Below are 22,857 nucleotides of genomic sequence, written 5' to 3'. Positions count from 1 at the left end.
GCTTCTTGTGCCGCCCTGTCTGTTCACATGGGCGACTGCCGTGATGTTGTCCGACTGGATCAACACCGGTTTTCCTTGAAGCAGAGGTTCTGCCTGGCTTAGAGCATTGTAGATTGCTCTTAGTTCCAGAAGGTTTATGTGAAGAGACGTTTCCAGGCTCGTCCACACTCCCTGGAAGTTTCTTCCTTGTGTGACTGCTCCCCAGCCTCTCAGGCTGGCGTCCGTGGTCACCAGGATCCAATCCTGTATGCCGAATCTGCGGCCCTCCAATAGATGAGCACTCTGCAACCACCACAGAAGAGATACCCTTGTCCTTGGAGACAGGGTTATCCGCTGGTGCATCTGAAGATGCGACCCTGACCATTTGTCTAACAGATCCCTCTGGAAAATTCGTGCATGGAATCTGCCGAATGGAATTGCTTCGTAAGAAGCCACCATTTTTCCCAGGACTCTTGTGCATTGATGTACAGACACCTTTCCTGGTTTTAGGAGGTTCCTGACAAGCTCGGACAACTCCTTGGCTTTTTCCTCCGGGAGAAAAACCTTTTTCTGAACCGTGTCCAGAATCATCCCTAGGAACAGCAGACGAGTTGTCGGCATTAACTGGGATTTTGGAATATTCAGAATCCAGCCGTGTTGTTTTAGCACTTCTTGAGACCGTGCTAATCCCCTCTCTAGCTGTTCTCTGGACCTTGCCCTTATTAGGAGATCGTCCAAGTATGGGATAATTAATACGCCTTTTCTTCGAAGAAGAATCATCATCTCGGCCATTACCTTTGTAAAGACCCGAGGTGCCGTGGACAATCCGAACGGCAGCGTCTGAAACTGATAGTGACAGTTTTGTACAACGAACCTGAGGTACCCCTGGTGTGAGGGGTAAATTGGAACGTGGAGGTACGCATCCTTGATGTCCAAGGACACCATAAAGTCCCCTTCTTCCAGGTTCGCTATCACTGCTCTGAGTGACTCCATTTTGAACTTGAACTTCTTTATGTACAGGTTCAAGGACTTCAGATTTAGAATAGGTCTTACCGAGCCGTCCGGCTTCGGTACCACAAATAGAGTGGAATAATACCCCTTTCCCTGTTGTAGAAGAGGTACCTTGACTATCACCTGCTGAGAGTACAGCTTGTGAATGGCTTCCAAAACCGTCTCCCTTTCGGAGGGGGACGTTGGTAAAGCAGACTTCAGGAAACGGCGAGGCGGATCTGTCTCTAGTTCCAACCTGTACCCCTGAGATATTATCTGCAGGATCCAGGGATCTACCTGCGAGTGAGCCCACTGCGCGCTGAAATGCTTGAGACGACCGCCCACCGCCCCCGAGTCCGCTTGAGAAGCCCCAGCGTCATGCTGAGGCTTTTATAGAAGCGGGGGAGGGCTTCTGTTCCTGGGAAGGAGCTGCCTGTTGGTGTCTCTTCCCCCTTCCTCTGCCTCGTGGCAGATATGAATATCCCTTTGCTCTCTTGTTTTTAAAGGAACGAAAGGACTGCGGTTGAAAAGTCGGTGTCTTTTTCTGTTGGGGAGTAGCTCGAGGTAAAAAGGTGGATTTCCCGGCTGTAGCCGTGGCCACCAAATCTGATAGACCGACTCCAAATAACTCCTCCCCTTTATACGGCAAAACTTCCATATGCCGTTTTGAGTCCGCATCGCCTGACCACTGTTGCGTCCATAAACTTCTTCTGGCCGAAATGGACATAGCACTTACCCGTGATGCCAGTGTGCAGATATCCCTCTGTGCATCACGCATATAAAGAAATGCATCCTTTATTTGCTCTAAAGACAGTAAAACATTGTCCCTATCCAGGGTATCAATATTTTCAATCAGGGACTCTGACCAAACTACTCCAGCACTGCACATCCAGGCTGACGCTATAGCTGGTCGTAGTATAACACCTGTATGTGTGTATATACTTTTTTGGATATTTTCCATCCTCCTATCTGTTGGATCTTTAAGTGCGGCCGTCTCAGGAGAGGGTAACGCCACTTGTTTAGATAAGCGTGTGAGCGCCTTATCCACCCTAGGAGGTGTTTCCCAGCGCGCCCTAACCTCTGACGGGAAAGGGTATAAAGCTAATAACTTCTTTGAAATTAGCATCTTTTTATCGGGGGCAACCCACGCTTCATCACATACATCATTTAGTTCTTCTGATTCAGGAAAAACTATAGGTAGTTTTTTCACACCCCACATAATACCCTGTTTAGTGGTACCAGTAGTATCAGCTAAATGTAACGCCTCCTTCATTGCCAAAATCATATAACGTGTGGCCCTACTGGAAAATACGGTTGATTCGTCACCGTCGCCACTGGAATCAGTGCCTGTGTCTGGGTCTGTGTCGACCGACTGAGGCAAAGGGCGTTTTACAGCCCCTGACGGTGTTTGAGGCGCCTGGACAGGCACTAACTGATTGTCCGGCCGTCTCATGTCGACAAACGACTGCTTTAGCGTGTTGACACTATCCCGTAATTCCATAAATAAAGGCATCCATTCTGGTGTCGACCCACTAGGAGGTGACATCCCCATATTTGGCAATTGCTCCGCCTCCACACCAATATCGTCCTCATACATGTCGACACACACGTACCGACACCCAGCAGACACACAGGGAATGCTCTTAACGAAGACAGGACCCCACTAGCCCTTTGGGGAGACAGAGGGAGAGTTTGCCAGCACACACCAAAAGCGCTATATATGACAGGGATAGCCTTATAATAAGTGCTCCCTGTATAGCTGCTTTTATAATATAATTTTTGCCACTATTTTGCCCCCCCTCTCTTGTTTTACCCTGTTTCTGTAGTGCAGTGCAGGGGAGAGACCTGGGAGCCGTCCTGACCAGCGGAGCTGTGTAAGGAAAATGGCGCTGTGTGCTGAGGAGATAGGCCCCGCCCCTTTTCCGGCGGGCTCGTCTCCCGCTCTTTAGTGTATTCTGGCAGGGGTTAAATATCTCCATATAGCCCCGGAGGCTATATGTGAGGTATTTTTTAGCCAAATAGGTTTTCATTTGCCTCCCAGGGCGCTCCCCTCCCAGCGCCCTGCACCCTCAGTGACTGCCGTGTGAAGTGTGCTGAGAGGAAAATGGCGCACAGCTGCAGTGCTGTGCGCTACCTTTAGAAGACTGAGGAGTCTTCTGCCGCCGATTCTGGACCTCTTCATGTTTCAGCATCTGCAAGGGGGCCGGCGGCGAGGCTCCGGTGACCATCCAGGCTGTACCTGTGATCGTCCCTCTGGAGCTGATGTCCAGTAGCCAAGAAGCCAATCCATCCTGCACGCAGGTGAGTTCACTTCTTCTCCCCTAAGTCCCTCGTTGCAGTGATCCTGTTGCCAGCAGGACTCACTGTAAAATAAAAAACCTAAGCTAAACTTTCTCTAAGCAGCTCTTTAGGAGAGCCACCTAGATTGCACCCTTCTCGGCCGGGCACAAAAATCTAACTGGCTTGGAGGAGGGTCATAGGGGGAGGAGCCAGTGCACACCACCTGATCGGAAAGCTTTACTTTTGTGCCCTGTCTCCTGCGGAGCCGCTATTCCCCATGGTCCTTTCAGGAACCCCAGCATCCACTAGGACGATAGAGAAATAAGATTTTAAACCTACCGGTAAATCTTTTTCTCCTAGTCCATAGAGGATGCTGGGGACTCCGTAAGTACTATGGGGTATAGACGGGCTCCGCAGGAGACATGGGCACTCTAAAGACTTTAGATGGGTGTGCACTGGCTCCTCCCTCTATGCCCCTCCTCCAGACCTCAGTTAAAGAACTGTGCCCAGAGGAGACGGACAGTACGGGGAAAGGATTTTTGTTAATCTAAGGGCAAGATTCATACCAGCCCACACCATATAACATGGAATATACGCAACCAGTTAACAGTATGAACAAAACAGCATCAGCCAAAGACTGATCTTAACTGTAACATTACCCTTATGTAAGCAATAACTATATACAAGCCTTGCAGAAATATGTCCGCACTGGGACGGGCGCCCAGCATCCTCTTCGGACTAGGAGAAAAAGATTTACCGGTAGGTTTAAAATCTTATTTTCTCTTACGTCCTAGAGGATGCTGGGGACCCCGTAAGGACCATGGGGATTATACCAAAGCTCCAAACCGGGCGGGAGAGTGCGGATGACTCTGCAGCACCGATTGAGCAAACATGAGGTCCTCATCAGCCAGGGTATCAAACAAACATAAGACAAAAAAGAAGATTTACCCGCGGTAGCCGTGGAAACCAGGTCCTCGAGATCCTCCCCAAATAAGACCTCACCCTTGTAAGGTAAAACTTCCATATGTCTCTTTGAATCGGCATCCCCCGTCCATTGGCGGGTCCATAGGGCTCGCCTAGCAGAAACAGCCATGGCGTTGGCTCTTGAACCTAACAGCCCAACGTCTCTCGCAGCGTCTCTCATATATAAGGCTGCGTCTTTAATGTGACCCAAGGTCAATAAAATGGTATCCCTATCTAGGGTGTCAATGTCCGATAACAAGATATCTGCCCACGCTGCTACTGCGCTACATACCCATGCCGACGCTACCGCCGGTCTGAGCAAGGCACCCGTATGTGTATAAATTGATTTTAAGGTAGTTTCCTGTCTGCGATCAGCAGGATCCTTGAGGGCTGCCGTGTCTGGAGATGGTAGCGCCACTTTTTTTGGACAAGTGCGTTAAAGCCTTGTCCACCCTGGGTGAGGATTTCCACCGTACTCTGTCCTGCGCGGGGAAAGGGTACGCCATAAGAATTCTCTTGGGAATCTGCAGTTTTTTGTCTGGAGTCTCCCAAGCCTTTTCAAATAAAGCATTCAGCTCATGAGACGGGGGAAAGGTTACCTCAGGTTTCTTTTCCTTAAACATGCATACCCTCGTGTCAGGGACAGAGGGGTCATCTGTGATATGCAAAACATCTTTTATAGCAATAATCATATAATGAATACTTTTGGCCACCCTTGGGTGTAACCTCGCATCATCGTAGTCGACACTGGAGTCAGAATCCGTGTCGGTATCAGTGTCTGCTACGTGGGACAGGGGACGTTTCTGAGACCCTGAAGGGCCATGTGACACAGCCAAAGCCATGGATTGACTCCCTGTTACTTCCCTGGACTTTGCTTTGTCCAATCTCTTATGTAATAAAGACACATTTGCATTTAAAACATTCCACATATCCAACCAATCAGGTGTCGGCGTCGCCGACGGGAGACACCACAATCATCTGCTCTACCTCCTCCTTAGATGAGCCTTCCGCTTCAGACATGCCGACACACACGTACCGACACCCCTACACACTCAGGGATATATATCTATATGGAGACAGTCCCCCAATAAGGCCCTTTGGAGAGACAGAGAGAGAGTATGCCAGCACACACCCAGCGCCACCGGACACTGGAATATAAACCCAGTCAGTACAGCGCTTTTTATATTATAATATATATATATATATATATATATATATATATATATATATATATATATATATATATATATATATATATATATATATATCCTATATATTTGCCCAGATCTGTGACTTTGTGATTCATTTGCTAACGCTGGGCGGAGTCACAATGCTGGGCGGAGTCCAGTCACAGATCTGCCCAAATATAAAGGAAAGAATAGGAGTACACACTGGCCAAATATATAGGAGAAAATAGGAGAACATTTAACAGTACATGGTGATAACAGTACATACATAGTGAGCGCAGGAGAGACAGCAGCAGCAGGTTAAAGCTCCGTATAAGCACCACCCCCAGCCGTCAGCTATTGGACACATGTTAAAGCTCCGTACAAGCACCGCCCCCAGCCGCCAGCTATTGCACACATGTTAAAGCTCCATACAAGCACCGCCCCCAGCCACCAGCTATTGGACACATGGCTGAGGAGTGCGCTGTGATTGGCCGCTAATGCAACTAGCACCTGGGTCCCCGCTCACACAGGGAGACGCTGGCGGACACTACAATGCCAGGCGCCGGAGAGTGCAGTAAGATGCCTGTGCGCTTCGTCCCCTGGCAGTGAGCCCCGCTTCGTACCCGCCCTCACCCCGAGTCCCGCTATATGTAGGGAGTTGGGGATGCTCTGTACCACGGGGGCAGCAGCAGTAGCTACATCCCATCACACCCATGGGTGGACAATCACAGCGCACCCTTCAGCATGTGTCCAATGGCTGGCGCCTGGAGGCGGTGCTTGTATGTCGCGTTAACATGCTGCTGCTGCTGCTGCCTCTCCTGCGCTCACTATGTATGTACGGTTATTACAATGTACTGTTATGTGTTCTCCTATACATTTGGCCAGTGTGTACTCCTATTCTCTCCTATATATTTGGCCAGTGTGTTCTCCTATTCTGTCCTATATATTTGGCCAGTGTGTTCTCCTATTCTGTCCTATATATTTGGCCAGTGTGTTCTCCTATTCTCTCCTATATATTTGGCCAGTGTGTTCTCCTATTCTCTCCTATATATTTGGCCTGTGTGTTCTCCTATTTTCTCCTATGCTTCTCCTATATATTTGGCCAGATCTGTAACTTGACTCCGCCCAGCATTGTGACTCCACCCAGCTTTAGCAATGAGTCACAAAGTCACAGATCTGTCCTAATATATGAGATACCCACCTCCATCCCACCCACAGCAAACCCACGGCTGCCCCTACACCACCTACGGACCCCCTCGACCATCCACTGCACCCCCTACACCTACACCTCCCCCACTCAATGAAACCCAGCCCCTCACCCGCCACCACAGGACCCCAAACACCACCCGCAAGCACACCTATCCCTTACCCACCCACAATGCTTCCAGAACCCCTCCCACATCCACGAGAGCCTTGCACCGACCCCTCCCCCTCCAACGCTACCCCACCCACATCGCATCCAGACCCCATCCACCACCCCCAGTCCCCTGCTCCTCCCCCACCCACACCACCTCCCGCCCCCCTCTCCTATCCGCACACACTCCCGGCATCCGCCCCTCCTCCACCCACAGACACCCTCCCCCATACGCGGTCACCCCTGCACCCGCTACATTCTGTACATCATGCCCTGCAGCCACTGTTCACACCCACTAAAGGGCCTTCCGACGGTGTGAAGTGCGCCCGTAGGGCGCGATGAATCACCTAGTGTAATTTATATTTATTTATATATATATATAATAAGAATTTACTTACCGATAATTCTATTTCTCGGAGTCCGTAGTGGATGCTGGGGTTCCTGAAAGGACCATGGGGAATAGCGGCTCCGCAGGAGACAGGGCACAAAAAAGTAAAGCTTTACTAGGTCAGGTGGTGTGCACTGGCTCCTCCCCCTATGACCCTCCTCCAGACTCCAGTTAGGTACTGTGCCCGGACGAGCATACACAATAAGGGAGGCATTTTGAATCCCGGGTAAGACTCATACCAGCCACACCAATCACACCGTACAACTTGTGATCTAAACCCAGTTAACAGTATGACAACAGAAAGGGCCTCTTAAAGATGGCTCCTTAACAATAACCCGAATTAGTTAACAATAACTATGTACAAGTATTGCAGATAATCCGCACTTGGGATGGGCGCCCAGCATCCACTACGGACTCCGAGAAATAGAATTATCGGTAAGTAAATTCTTATTTTCTCTATCGTCCTAAGTGGATGCTGGGGTTCCTGAAAGGACCATGGGGATTATACCAAAGCTCCCAAACGGGCGGGAGAGTGCGGATGACTCTGCAGCACCGAATGAGAGAACTCCAGGTCCTCCTTTGCCAGGGTATCAAATTTGTAAAATTTTACAAACGTGTTCTCCCCCGACCACGTAGCTGCTCGGCAGAGTTGTAATGCCGAGACCCCTCGGGCAGCCGCCCAAGATGAGCCCACCTTCCTTGTGGAGTGGGCTTTTACAGTTTTAGGCTGTGGCAGGCCTGCCACAGAATGTGCAAGTTGAATTGTGTTACAAATCCAACGAGCAATCGACTGCTTAGAAGCAGGTGCGCCCAACTTGTTGGGTGCATACAATATAAACAGCGAGTCAGATTTTCTGACTCCAGCCGTCCTTGCAATGTATATTTTTAAGGCTCTGACAACGTCCAACAACTTGGAGTCCTCCAAGTCGCTAGTGGCCGCAGGCACCACAATAGGTTGGTTCAGATGAAATGCTGATACCACTTTAGGGAGAAAATGCGGACGAGTCCGCAGTTCTGCCCTATCCGAATGGAAGATTAGATAAGGACTTTTATAAGATAAAGCCGCCAATTCAGATACTCTCCTGGCAGAGGCCAGGGCTAGTAACATAGTCACTTTCAATGTGAGATATTTCAAATCCACCTTTTTCAATGGTTCAAACCAATGGGATTTGAGGAAATCTAAAACTACATTTAGATCCCACGGTGCCACCGGAGGCACCACAGGAGGCTGTATATGCAGTACTCCCTTGACAAAAGTCTGGACCTCAGGGACAGAGGCCAATTCATTTTGGAAGAATATTGACAGGGCCGAAATTTGAACCTTAATGGATCCCAATTTGAGACCCATAGATAATCCTGATTGCAGGAAATGTAGGAAACGACCCAGTTGGAATTCCTCCGTCGGAACCCTCCGATCCTCGCACCACGCTACATATTTTCGCCAAATGCGGTGATAATGTTTCACGGTGACTTCCTTCCGTGCCTTAATCAAGGTAGGAATGACTTCTTCTGGAATGCCTTTCCCTTTTAGGATCTGGCGTTCAACCGCCATGCCGTCAAACGCAGCCGCGGTAAGTCTTGAAAAAGACAGGGACCCTGCTGTAGCAGGTCCCTTCTCAGAGGTAGAGGCCACGGTTCGTCCGTGAGCATCTCTTGAAGTTCCGGATACCAAGTCCTTCTCGGCCAATCCGGAACCACTAGTATTGTTCTTACTCTTCTTTGCCGTATGATCTTCAATACCTTTGGTATGAGCGGCAGAGGAGGAAACACATACACTGACTGGTACACCCAAGGAGTTACCAGTGCGTCCACAGCTATTGCCTGTGGATCTCTTGACCTGGCGCAATATTTGTCCAGTTTCTTGTTGAGGCGAGACGCCATCATGTCTACAATTGGTCTTTCCCAACGGTCTATTAACATGTTGAAGACTTCTGGATGTAGACCCCACTCTCCCGGATGAAGATCGTGTCTGCTGAGGAAGTCTGCTTCCCAGTTGTCCACGCCCGGGATGAACACTGCTGACAGTGCTATCACGTGATTCTCCGCCCAGCGAAGAATCTTGGCAGCTTCTGCCATTGCACTCCTGCTTCTTGTGCCGCCCTGCCTGTTTACATGGGCGACCGCCGTGATGTTGTCCGACTGAATCAACACCGGCTTTCCTTGCAGGAGAAGTTCCGCCTGGCTTAGAGCATTGTAGATTGCTCTTAGTTCCAGAATGTTTATGTGAAGAGACTTTTCCAGACTCGTCCATACTCCCTGGAAGTTTCTTCCTTGTGTGACTGCTCCCCAGCCTCTCAGGCTGGCGTCCGTGGTCACCAGGATCCAATCCTGAATGCCGAATCTGCGGCCTTCTAATAGGTGAGCCTTCTGCAACCACCACAGAAGTGACACCCTTGTCTTTGGTGACAGGGTTATTCGCAGGTGCATCTGCAGATGCGACCCTGACCATTTGTCCAACAGATCCCTTTGGAATATTCTTGCATGGAATCTGCCGAATGGAATTGCTTCGTAAGAAGCCACCATTTTTCCCAGGACTCTTGTGCATTGATGTACTGACACTTTTCCTGGTTTTAGGAGGTTCCTGACCAGATCGGATAACTCCTTGGCTTTTTCCTCTGGAAGGAAAACCTTTTTCTGAACCGTGTCCAGAATCATTCCTAGGAACAGCAGACGAGTTGTCGGGATTAAATGGGATTTTGGAATATTCAGAATCCACCCGTGTTGTCTTAGCACCTCTTGAGATAGTGCTAAAGCTGTCTCCAGCTGTTCTCTGGACCTTGCCCTTATTAGGAGATCGTCCAAGTATGGGATAACTAATACGCCTTTTCTTCGAAGAAGAATCATCATCTCGGCCATTACCTTGGTAAAGACCCGAGGCGCCGTGGACAATCCGAACGGCAGCGTCTGAAACTGATAGTGACAGTTTTGAACAATGAACCTGAGGTACCCCTGGTGTGCGGGGTAAATCGGAACGTGTAGATACGCATCCTTGATGTCCAATGATACCATAAAGTCCCCTTCTTCCAGGTTCGCTATCACTGCTCTGAGTGACTCCATCTTGAACTTGAACTTTTTTATGTAGAGGTTCAAGGACTTCAGATTTAGAATAGGCCTTACCGAGCCATCCGGCTTCGGTACCACAAATAGAGTGGAATAATACCCCTTTCCTTGTTGTAATAGGGGTACTTTGACTATCACCTGCTGAGCGTACAGCTTGTGAATGGCTTCCAACACCCTCTCCCTTTCGGAAGAGACGGTTGGTAAGGCAGACTTCAGGAAACGATGAGGAGGATCCGTCTCTAATTCCAACCTGTACCCCTGAGATATTATCTGCAGGATCCAGGGGTCTACCTGCGAGTGAGCCCACTGCGCGCTGTAATTTTTGAGACGGCCCCCCACTGTCCCCGAGTCCGCTTGAGAGGCCCCAGCGTCATGCTGAGGTTTTTGCAGGAGCCGGGGAGGGCTTCTGTTCCTGGGAAGGAGCTGCCTGTTGGTGTCTCTTCCCTCTTCCTCTGCCTCGTGGCAGGTACGACAAGCCCTTTGCTCTCTTATTTTTGTAGGAGCGAAAAGGCTGCGGTTGAAAGGTCGGTGCCTTTCTCTGTTGGGGAGTGACTTGAGGTAAAAAAGTGGATTTCCCGGCAGTAGCCGTGGCCACCAAGTCTGATAGACCAACTCCAAATAACTCCTCCCCTTTATACGGCAAAACCTCCATGTGACGTTTTGAATCCGCATCGCCTGTCCACTGTCGTGTCCATAAGGCTCTTCTGGCTGAAATGGACATAGCACTCACCCGAGATGCCAGTGTGCAAATATCCCTCTGTGCATCACGCATATAGATAAATGCATCCTTTATTTGTTCTAACGACAGTAAAACATTGTCCCTATCTAGGGTATCAATATTTTCAATCAGGGATTCTGACCAAACTACTCCAGCACTGCACATCCAGGCAGTTGCTATAGCTGGTCGTAGTATAACACCTGCATGTGTGTATATATTCTTTTGAATAACTTCCATCTTTCTATCTGATGGATCCTTAAGTGCGGCCGTCTCAGGAGAGGGTAACGCCACTTGTTTGGATAAGCGTGTGAGCGCCTTGTCCACCTTAGGGGGTGTTTCCCAGCGCGCCCTAACCTCTGGCGGGAAAGGGTATAATGCCAATAACTTTTTTGAAATTATCAACTTTTTATCAGGAGCAACCCACGCTTCATCACACACGTCATTTAATTCTTCTGATTCAGGAAAAACTGTTTGTAGTTTTTTCACACCATACATAATACCCTGTTTTACGGTATCTGTAGTATCAGCTAAATGTAACGTCTCCTTCATTGCCAAAATCATATAACGTGTGGCCCTACTGGAAAATACGTTTGAATTTCTACCGTCGTCACTGGAATCAGTGCCCGTGTCTGGGTCTGTGTCGACCGACTGAGGCAAAGGGCGTTTTACAGCCCCTGACGGTGTTTGAGGCGCCTGGACAGGCATTAATTGATTGTCCGGCCGCCTCATGTCCTCAACTGACTGTTTAAGGGAAGATAAACCATCACGTAATTCCACAAATAAAGGCATCCATTCTGGTGTCGACCCCCTGGGGGGTGACATCTGCATATTTGGCAATTGCTCCGCCTCCACACCAATATCGTCCTCATACATGTCGACACCACGTACCGACACACACCGCAAACTCACAGGGAATGCTCTAATGAAGACAGGACCCACTAGCCCTTTTGGGGAGACAGAGGGAGAGTCTGCCAGCACACACCACAAAGCGCTATATATACAAGGGATATCCTTATATTAAGTGCTCCCTTATAGCTGCTTTAATATATATATATATAGCCATTAATGTGCCCCCCCTCTCTGTTTTACCCTGTTTCTGTAGTGCAGTGCAGGGGAGAGACCTGGGAGCCGTTCTGACCAGCGGAGCTGTGACAGAAAATGGCGCCGTGTGCTGAGGAGATAGGCCCCGCCCCTTTTTCGGCGGGTTCTTCTCCCGCTATTTTTCCAGTCAGGCAGGGGTTAAATATCTCCATATAGCCCCTATGGGCTATATGTGAGGTATTTTTAGCCTTGTATAAGGTTTATATTTGCCTCTCAGAGCGCCCCCCCCCAGCGCTCTGCACCCTCAGTGACTGCCCAGTGAAGTGTGCTGAGAGGAAAATGGCGCACAGCTGCAGTGCTGTGCGCTACCTTATGAAGACTGAGGAGTCTTCAGCCGCCGGTTTCCGGACCTCTTCACGCTTCAGCATCTGCAAGGGGGTCGGCGGCGCGGCTCCGGGACCGGACTCCACGGCTGGGCCTGTGTTCGATCCCTCTGGAGCTAATGGTGTCCAGTAGCCAAGCAGCAAATCCACTCTGCATGCAGGTGAGTTTACTACTTTCCCCCTAAGTCCCACGTTGCAGTGATCCTGTTGCCAGCAGGACTCACTGTAAAGAAAAAAAACCTAAACTAAACTTTCTCTAAGCAGCTCTTTAGGAGAGCCACCTAGATTGCACCCTTCTCGTTCGGGCACAAAATCTAACTGGAGTCTGGAGGAGGGTCATAGGGGGAGGAGCCAGTGCACACCACCTGACCTAGTAAAGCTTTACTTTTTTGTGCCCTGTCTCCTGCGGAGCCGCTATTCCCCATGGTCCTTTCAGGAACCCCAGCATCCACTTAGGACGATAGAGAAATATATATATATATATATACATACATATACATATACATATACACACACACACACACACACACACACACACACACACACAGGGACATTGGAAGCTTAAGCCATCTGGGGAGGGAGGGGGGTAGGTTTAGGCTGCGGCCCGGGGGGGGTTAGGAGTAGACTGCATTTAGGCACCCCACCCGGAGTGTTAGTGTTAGGCTGCGGGAAAGGGGAGAGCGGTAGGTTCAGATTGCAGGGAGGGAGGGTTATAGGAACCCCGAGTGGTTAATCTTGCACTGCCTTTTGCTTTTCCTGAAGTCATCCTTGCTTTATTTTTAGTTCGCTGTTGGAAGAAGAGGCCTTACTGTTCTGAAGTGATTTGCTTCTCGGGCATCTTAAACATATTTTGCATGTTAAGTAAATCTACACTGCAATTAATCTCATTAGGGAAAACTATTCATTACTGATTGTTTTACTGTGATTGAAGTACTGGTTTTGGTATTTGCTAAAATCTCTTTTACACTATTTGCACCAACACTGGGGGTAATTCCAAGTTGATCGCAGCAGAAATTCTGTTAGCAGTTGGGCAAAACCATGTGCACTGCAGGGGAGGCAGATTTAACGGTATCCGTTCAGATGGTCGACCATGTTATGGTCGACGGTCATTATGTCGACATTGACATGGACACATGAAAAGGTCGACATGAGTTTAACTTTTTTTTCTTTTGGGGAACTTTCCCATACTTTACGATCCACGTGGACTACGATTGGAACGGTAATCTGTGCCGAGCGAAGCGAAGGCACCATGCCCGAAGCATGGCGAGCGAAGCGAGCCATGCGAGGGGACGCAGTGCACTAATTGGGGTTCCCAGTCACTTTACGCAAAAAACGACACCAAAAAAAGATAAAAAACTAATGTCGACCTTTTCATGTGTCGACCAATAGTGGTCGACCTAATGACTGTCGACCATAACATGGTCGACCATTCATACCGGAACCAGATTTAACATGTGCAGAGAGAGATAGATTTGGGTGTGGTGTGTTCAATCTGCAATCTAAATTGCAGTGTAAAAATAAAGCAGCCAGTATTTACCCTGCACAGAAACAAAATAACCCACCCAAATCTAACGCTCTCTGCAAATGTTATATCTGCCCCCCCCCTCTGCAGTGCACATGGTTTTGCCCAACTGCTAAAAAATTTCCTGCTGCGATCAATTTGGAATTACCCCCACTGTACAGTAGGTTACTAAATTAGCAGCTTCCTCAGCAATCTGCAGAATACCACACACTGTACTAAGCAACCAGACTTTACCCAGTGAGTTATTTTGATGCTATATTTCATAAATATCTAATTTATAAACACCGCTCCATTACTACAAGTCATTATAAAACACTGATGTTTTTAACTGCTTATTTTAGGATTATTATTTTTTTGCAAAAAATAAAAAAAAAGAACTCAGAAATTGTAATTTACAAAAAAAATTATATAAAATAAAGAAAAATAGTAATTTTTAATAATACATATAAATATTATGATAGAGCTGGTAATCCCTGATGATGGGGAGAGGGTGAGGGAATGGCAGTCAATTAGCTGCAGTAAATTATAACGTCTAAATGAATATCCCCCTATATAGTGAAATGTCTCTCTAATAACATACTAAGAACATAGGTTGGTATAGAGACACTGGTATATTGTGGCCTTTATGGTTTACACTGGTTGCTGGGACACCATTTAACGTCCCGGACACTCCTGTACCCATCACTGATAAAGCAATGTATGAGCCATTTGGCTTATTGTGGTTAGTTATACAGAGAATGGAAGTTGCTCAATCAGTTTATTAGCCAATCACAAGCAAGGTAGGGGGGTTAATCTAGACAAGAAAAAAACAAATTCCCCCAGCACACTGCAATAGGCCACCAAAACGGTACCCGGACTCCAGGTCGACAACAAAAAGGTTGACACACCTTAGGTCGACGCCAATTGGTCGACACACCTTAGGTCGACATGGACAGAAGGTCGACATGAGTTTTTCACAATTTTTTTCTTTTTTGGAACTTTTTCATACTTAACGATCCATGTGGACTACGATTGGAACGGTAATCTGTGCCGAGCGGAGCGGAGCGAAGGCACCATGCCCGAAGCATGGCGAGCGAAGCGAGCCATGCGAGGGGACGCGGTGCACTAATTGGGGTTCCCGGTCACTCTACGAAGAAAACGACACCAAAAAAACATAAAAAACGCACGTCGACCTTTTTCCATGTCGACCTTGTTCATGTCGACCTTTTGTCCATGTCGACCTAAGGTGTGTCGACCTTTTTGTTGTCGACCTGGAGTCCCAGACCCCACCAAAACAGACTTGCATCCTACATAATAATAAAATGCAGGGTACTCCGTTACATACATTTGCAAAATATGGTAAGTATGGTAAACCATGTCAAGGTGTCTGTTATGGTAGTCCTACAAAACATTATAGCACCACTTTGGGTCATATATTCATGTATTTCTAAACCGAGAGCCAACCTTTAATATGGCCTTACAAGGATTAGCATACCCTCCAGCTACTGATCCCATATATACCTCTCAAAACCGTGATATACAGAAAGAAGGTTGCTCAATCAATTCCCCACAGTGCGTGTAAGGGGGTATTTTGGTTGGCTAACAGTAGTCAGCAGCACACTCATCGCCTCTTATAGCGTTAGTTGCTTAGGTACTGTACTCTGTATCTGCCAAGTTGTAAACGTTTTTTTTTTTGTTTTTTTGTTTTTTATTAATGCTAATTTTTTTCATCCTTGTCTGCTATCCGTCATGACCCTGATTTGTGTCACATACTACTAGTTTGGATTACACCTGACTATTGTGCCTCTTATATTTATTGGAAATATTGCACTGGGAATATTGTAAATCTTCACCATGCACCTATTACCTGAAGTGCCCAGCTGATGCATTTTTATAATACAGCTAGCTATAATACCCAGTGTTGCTTTACTTTTGTTTATTTTGTCTGCGATTACAACTCCTGCCCCCTTTTCTCTCCTCTCCCGCAACCCGACACTTTCTCCCCACCACTTCATCACTGCCCCCTCACTCTGGAGGAGTTTTATCAAATCTTGGAGGGGGAGATGTACTAAGCCTTGGAGAGAAAAACAACCAACCGATCAGCTCCTAACACATTTTTCAAACACAGCCTGTCACTGCAATTAGGAACTCTCTCTCTCCCAGGCTTAATACATCTCCCCTGGAGAGAGATAAAGTGGAGAACTTGCTTGTGTCATTTTTTGAAGCACAGCCTGTAAAATGAGTTTCAGTATCTGATCAGTTGTTATGGGCAACTTCTCCACTTTACCGCTCTCCAAGTTTAGATAACTATTTCCCTCTTCTCGCCTGTAGATCTGACACTGGTGTGAGGGGTCAGAGGTCATACCAACGGCCATTACATTCCAATGGGATTATATCATTTTTATCAGTCGATTTTATTGTATAGGTTACAATTAATGGCTATAGGAGCAGATACAGCAGACAGGCGACCCAGCCCTGCATGCTAATATGGACGAGATTGTCCATATTGGCTTGCATGTTAAAACGACCCAGCACCAACGATGAACGAGTTCGTGGCAGCGCATTGTTTATCGTTGTTGCCTACACAATGACCGATATGAACGAGTTCTCGTTCATTAATGAACGAGAACGTTCATATCGATCACTGTTATCGGCCAGTGTGTAGGGCCCATTAGTTGTAATTGCAGAATTGAAATACAGCTATATAGCTCTAGTAACTATTGCTTCAATTTCAAAATTAATTTTTACTTTTATAATGAAATTTCTGTGTAAGCCCCTCTTCCGATTTACATGTCAACAGAAGTGTGTCGCTACAGGGATTAGTGATCTCTGAGCATTTTCCTTTAATAATGCAAGAGAGGGGGGGGGGGGGGACATGGGGAGGTTGGGGTGAGGATGGGGCACAGATTTCCTATTTAAATTAACACCTAGGGGCCAATTTAATTAGAAGCAAGCTGGTTGTCAACATGAGTAATTGTGTACATATGCAGCGATGGACTCACAAATTTGTGTTTGCAGCCCCATATGGCTGCGCCCAGGATGAGAAGAAGTACAGTTTTACTGACATTTCCATACAATCGGAAGGGTAACAAAGAAGGGCCCATAACGGAGTTGAACCACTAAAGCAGGCATTCCCAAACGCGGTCCTCAAGGCACACCAACAGTGCAGGTTTAAGTGATATCCAGGCTTCAGCACAGATGGTTAAATCAAAATAACTGTGGTACTAATTAAGTCACCTGTGTTCAAGCAGGGATATCACTTAAACCAGGACTGTTAAGGTGGGTACACACCAGTAGATATATCTGCAGATCAATTGATCTGCAGATTTATCTATGTACGGATCGGGCAGTGTGCTGTGCATACACACTGCCCGATCCGTCGGGGGACTGACGTCATGAACTGGGCGGGCGGGCGCCCGCCCAGTTCACCTGTCAATCACCGCCGACCGCCGCAGCATGTGTACGGTACACACACAGCGACGCGCCAATATATTGTTAGATATATTGGCCGTCGGCTGTGCTGCGCAGCCGACGCGATACGTCTGTGAACGACGGAGTTCAAAGACGTATCGCCCGTACACACTGCCCGACGGTCCCGCGATGTATCGGCCGTTCAAGAGAACGGCCGATATATCGACCAGTGTGTACGGGCCTTTAGTGTGCCTTGGGGACCGTGGTTGGGAAACACTGCCCTAAATCCCTGTCAAAGTACTATATGACAACTTTAACATTTATCTTGAAATCAAAATATTCTTCTTTCAGATGTTGAGTTTAACTTGGAATTACTGTAGGTTTAGTGCAACCTAAAAAAAAAAAAAAAAAAAAGATTGCGGCTGAAAACATTGAGCACTGTTATACTCACGATTTTGTCTTTTATACCAAAATCTTATGCGGACTACAATATGCTGGTAGTTTTCCTCTAATATGGTGCAACAGCTCACAAGTGTGCAAGTCAAGAAATTATTTTGAATAATCAAAAGCATATTTGATTTGGCACAATACAGAATTCATGTGTAAGGTCAAGAGCTGACCAAAAAAAAAAAAAAAAAGAATCAGAAAGGACACTTTTTAATCCAGCCACCGAGAAAAACGTTTTAAAGACATAATTGTTGGAAGTGAAGGCTAAAGAATTGTCCATTGCTAGCAGAATGCTTTGACACACTCTCCCACTACTTCCTGTACAGCTGAGGCTGCAGACACATCAAGTAAAGGGCCCCATACACTAGAATAATAATGCCCGATTTCATCCAATTTCGGGCATTCGGGCCGATATATCGGTTGAAATCTGGCATTTTGGATGTGTTTCCGATCCGATGCGTATTCCCATGAAGGTCGGATTGGCTCCCCTAGATCGTTAGTGTTGCACTCGCGATATGTCGGTTCCCGCAGGCATGGCTGGGATCGCATATGATATAGGGCATGCAAAATGTACCAAATCGTATGGAACCACCCCCGAGAAGCTCCCGGGAGAGTTCAAGGGAAATCGCCTCCGACTTCAGCCTCAGAAATATCATTGTAGTGTATGGGGCCCTTATGGGTGAGCACAGATGCGCAACATGTAGCAGGAATTAAAGAGAGCAAATACGCTTGTACCGGTACCATACATGTTTGAATAATGAAGTAAAACATTGGTAATCATGTTCTGGTCCAATTAAAAGCTTATCTCATGCTGACTTAAGAGCATTTTTACACAGGTTTTCTGACATATATGGCAAATTAATCCTTTTCAGTGTTGACGAACAGCATGTGCTCTAGGTTGTGACGTTTTGTCATCAGTAATATTGGTGGCTGTTGCCTCCTAATTGCTACGGAGTTCCTGACTGGAGCTGTGTTTGTATGATCTATTACTCTTAAGGTGTGTACACACGGTGAGATCCTTGCTATGCCCGATTTTCACTTGCGATTTTCCTTGAACTCCCCGCAGCCCAGATAGCACAGATTTTGACTAATTTTTCTTGAGATATGGACTATGTGTGCTTACGATTTTGGTTTATGTGAGAGGTCATTGACATGTGAGATGAACTAGATAGTACACCGATCTAGCAAGGATTAACTTGCCTGCACAGTCTATTTTTTCTTACGATGCCGACCAGGCGGGACCGCGCATCGGTATCGCAAGGAGACTTTCATTTTGCGATCTGCACTAACTTTTCTTGTGATTTTGACTATATAGTCAAAATCGAAAGAAAATATCTCACCGTGTGTACACACCCTTATAAGGCCTAATAAATATTATTTATATTGTTTTTGATGCTAAATTAACTAGTTTGATTTTTCACTGATTACACTACCGGTATATCGTGTCTGATCTATATCAATTGAGATATAGTGTCTTCATGGTTAAAAAATGATTACACTTTATTTTATAGTGTTTTATGATTTGGAGTTGGCCATTGCACTGTAATAAATTATTTGATTCTCTAAAGTATGGGTTATTTTATTCTCCTGGGTACAGTTTATTTACCAATTTATAGCCAATTATTTCTAAAGATCCTCTACAGTGCTGTGTCTTGTTTGGCTATAGAAAAGCCAAGGAGGTGAGAAAAAGTAGGTGATGGGCTTGTACTACAAATAATAAAAGGATTTGGAGAACAATGCAGTAACATTTTACAGATAGGGGAAATATATTGTACATGTAGACATTGCAATGCTGCTTTTAGCACACTCTGGTCTGTATCTCAGTGTGAGATACAGACCAGAGTGTGCTAAAAGCACCAAAGCAGAGTGTGACACCACAGGCAGAAAATAGGAACTGCATGGGTTGTTATAGGTGCAAGGTGGTAGAATGGAAACTACTGAATTTAATAGTATGGCCATTTGTAAGTATATCCCTATATGGAACAAAATAAACAAGCCTAATGAATATACTGTATAAGGTAGTGCCCAGCTCAGTTTAATATAGTTATCCCTAATTTATAACATATGCTGGGATTTTTGTGTGTATAGTAAACTGATATAAAGAATTACTGAAAATAAGAAAAGGTCTAAACGTGTAACTCTTCGGGGGGGGGGGGGGGGGGGGTATTTATCATAGCTCGGAAAGAGATTACATTGTACAGGCTGTGTTTGAAAAATGACAGGCGGTAATTGGTTGGTATCTCTCTCCAACCTTTGATAAGCACTCCCTCCCCCAAGTCACCAACTCACAGTATTTCTTTAACTAATTTTTAATTGCTGGTTGAAATTCATCCTGACATTTGCACTACAACATCTAATCCATGCAGTACACTGACACTTGATCAATCCTTGGGAGATGTCAATACAGTGAAACACGGCAAAATTACTGTAGGAAGCAAACCAATCTACACCTGGATTCACTTCCATACTTTAATATGTGGCTGACTTTAACGTATAATTGAATCTCTAAATATGCAATTAACATACCACTGGATAGATTATTGTGTCTCCGTAGAAGTTAATTTATTACATTACAGAATACAATGCAGAGGCAGTGAAGCATGATTTGAGCATCTCATCCCCTGACAATTGCAGCTACCTGGTGCAGGCTGCTCCTGTTCTGTCTAATCATCATCTGCAGACACCCACTGAGAATTATTCAGGGCAGCAGCATCAGTACCTTTTTTTTTAAGCAGTCAACAGCTGAAAGAGCATTAATCACTAGTGCCTTAGCTACCAAGGAAACAAGCCGGGCTACTTACACATAATACTGATGTATATTTAAACCTCCATTTAAACACTGTCACACCTCCCCCTTCCCCGAATCCCCCACACACACCCCTCTCCAACACCCAAAAAGAAATTAATCAAGAAAAAAAATTATATGTGTGTGTGTGTGTGTGTGTGTGTGTGTGTGTGTGTGTGTGTGTGTGTGTGTTGCCCCTCTGTAAACTCATTGATTGACAATATCCCGGGATAGGGGTGCAGTGCACTGGTACAGGATAAGCATGTGATGATGGGCACTGCCTGTGTGTGTGGCACCTAGGGCACGCTTCTTGGCACTGACCTGGATCTGCAGGGGCACCAGGCGGACCTTACACCTGTCGCTGACTACGAAGCCTTTTGGAAGATCTATGTACTGGCCCCACTCCTCTGCGAAGAGCTGCACCACGAACTTCCGATGCATGTCTATCTGGTCCCCGTACAGGCTGAGGAACTTCTGGATCAGTACTTCATAGCCGGAGCCGCCGGGCACGGAGGCGGGCCGGGCGAACACCGAGAAGCAGAAAAGAACGGGCACGGTGCTGCTGTTACAGCCGGCGCTGCTGCCCGGGACACCGCTGCAACTGCTCTGACTGCCGGGGCAGCTGTTAACCTGTGCGACGCACACTGGCTGCTCTGCCATCTTCCCCCGTCACTGCCGTGGGGCCGAAGACAGGGAAATGGGTGTTCTCCGCGCCTGCTATGACCTCCCCCTTCTCAGGACGGGGCGGAGCCCGGGTCGTAGTATAGCCCGGTGGCGGCGGGAGAGAGATTGTCACCCAGCCAGCAGCAGCCCCCGCCTCCTCCCCTGGCCGCCGCTTTACATTGGAGAAGGAGGCGTGCCTGGCCGGGGCTGTCTGTGACTGGAGAGTGTCACTCGCTGCTGCTGCTGCTGCTGGTGCTGGTGACTGCACTCCACTGATTGTATGTGCTGCCAGCGCCTCACTGTCTCTCCTCCTCCCCACAGAGAAACTACTTGTGGCTCTGCAACTATAGTACAAGCGCGGACAGAGCTTACTGCTGGGAGACCGCCGGTCACTTGAATACCACCCATGGTATATAATATGATTACTAGAGCTGCGGCCACATCATGCAGTTTAAGGGACAAAGCAGAGCTGCTGCACATGCCCAGTGGTAGCAGCTTCTTTTACAAAGTTTGCTGTGTGTGTGGATCTGAGTGTTCAATCAGTGCTTTGGACCAGAGAGTAGCTACCAGGAAGAAGAGATGAGGTGGGAGAGTGTGTTTAGAAAGTGCTGTACTGGTTCTATTATGTTTGTGTATTTATTTACTATGGTATGTTTAACCTTTTAATGACCACTTTGTTTGATACAGCCTATACTATAGACCATCTTTAGTGTTAAATATTAATACTGTATTCCGTACAGTTGCCAGTGTGAAAAAAAGACCAATGTTTACATTAATGTCATGTCCAGGGTCATTACTAGGTTTGCTCCAATGTTCTGCAGAGTGGGAGATTGTGGACTGGCATTTGGAAACCCCCATATAGAAATCCTGCGTTTGCCACAGGTCTGAATGCTCGGGCTAATCAGCGCTGGCCCTAAGCAGACTAGGGGTAAAAAATACAACCCTTCTTAGTGCTACCCAAACAGTCAATAAGTGTATATAATGTGTAACAACCCGGTATCGGTCATGAGTCCCTCAATAGTCCAATAAATGATGGGGTCCACAAGGTAAAAAAAAAAAGTCCCACAGTTATCAATTTATGGTATTCACAGATCACTAATCGTGTAGATCAGGGGTGGGGAACCTTTTTTCTTCCAAGGGCCATTTGGATATTTATAAAATCCTTCGGGGGCCATACAAAAATGCTCAACTTAAAAATTACCCTGCCCCCCAGTAGGTCTGCCCCTTAGAGGTACTGAGTGCGCGCCAAAAAATGGGTGTGGCCATTAAAAATGGGACGTGATACACATATGCCCCCAATAGTGCAGTGCCAGATCCACAAATGTCCCCACAGTGCCAGATCCACAATTGCCCCCACAGTGCCAGATCCACAGTTGCCCCCACAGTGCCATGTATATAAATGTCCCCACAGTGCCAGATCCACAAATGCCCCCACAATGCCAGATCCACAAATGCCCACACAGTGCCAGGTATACAAATGCTCCCACAGTGTCAGGTATACAAATGCCCCCACAGTGCCAGGTATGCAAATGCCCCCACAGTGCTAGGTATACAAATGCCCCCACAGTGCCAGATCCACAAATGCCCCCACAGTGCCAGGTATACAAATGCCCCCACAGTGCCAGATCCACAATTGCCCCCACAGTGCCAGATCCACAGTTGCCCCCACAGTGCCATGTATACAAATGTCCCCACAGTGCCAGATCCACAAATGACCCCACAATG

The 22,857-nt window shown here is 47.0% G+C and overlaps 1 protein-coding gene across 1 annotated transcript in view; it reads right to left on the bottom strand.

The window, feature by feature from the left end:
* Nucleotides 1-21,314, bottom strand: part of ISOC1 (isochorismatase domain containing 1) — a 145,704-nt gene extending 124,390 nt beyond the window's left edge. Inside the window, exon 1 of the mRNA XM_063964255.1 lies at nucleotides 20,791-21,314. Within this exon, the coding sequence (XP_063820325.1) occupies nucleotides 20,791-21,129 (339 nt within the window). The 5' untranslated portion in view covers nucleotides 21,130-21,314. The remainder of the gene's footprint in view (nucleotides 1-20,790) is intronic.
* Between the last annotated feature and the right edge of the window lie 1,543 nt (nucleotides 21,315-22,857).

This window comes from Pseudophryne corroboree, chromosome 1 (genome assembly GCF_028390025.1).
Source record: "Pseudophryne corroboree isolate aPseCor3 chromosome 1, aPseCor3.hap2, whole genome shotgun sequence".
In the NCBI taxonomy this organism is placed as follows: domain Eukaryota; kingdom Metazoa; phylum Chordata; class Amphibia; order Anura; family Myobatrachidae; genus Pseudophryne; species Pseudophryne corroboree.
Note: the sequence above shows the minus strand (reverse complement) of the source record. Positions and strands in the feature narration are given on the sequence as shown.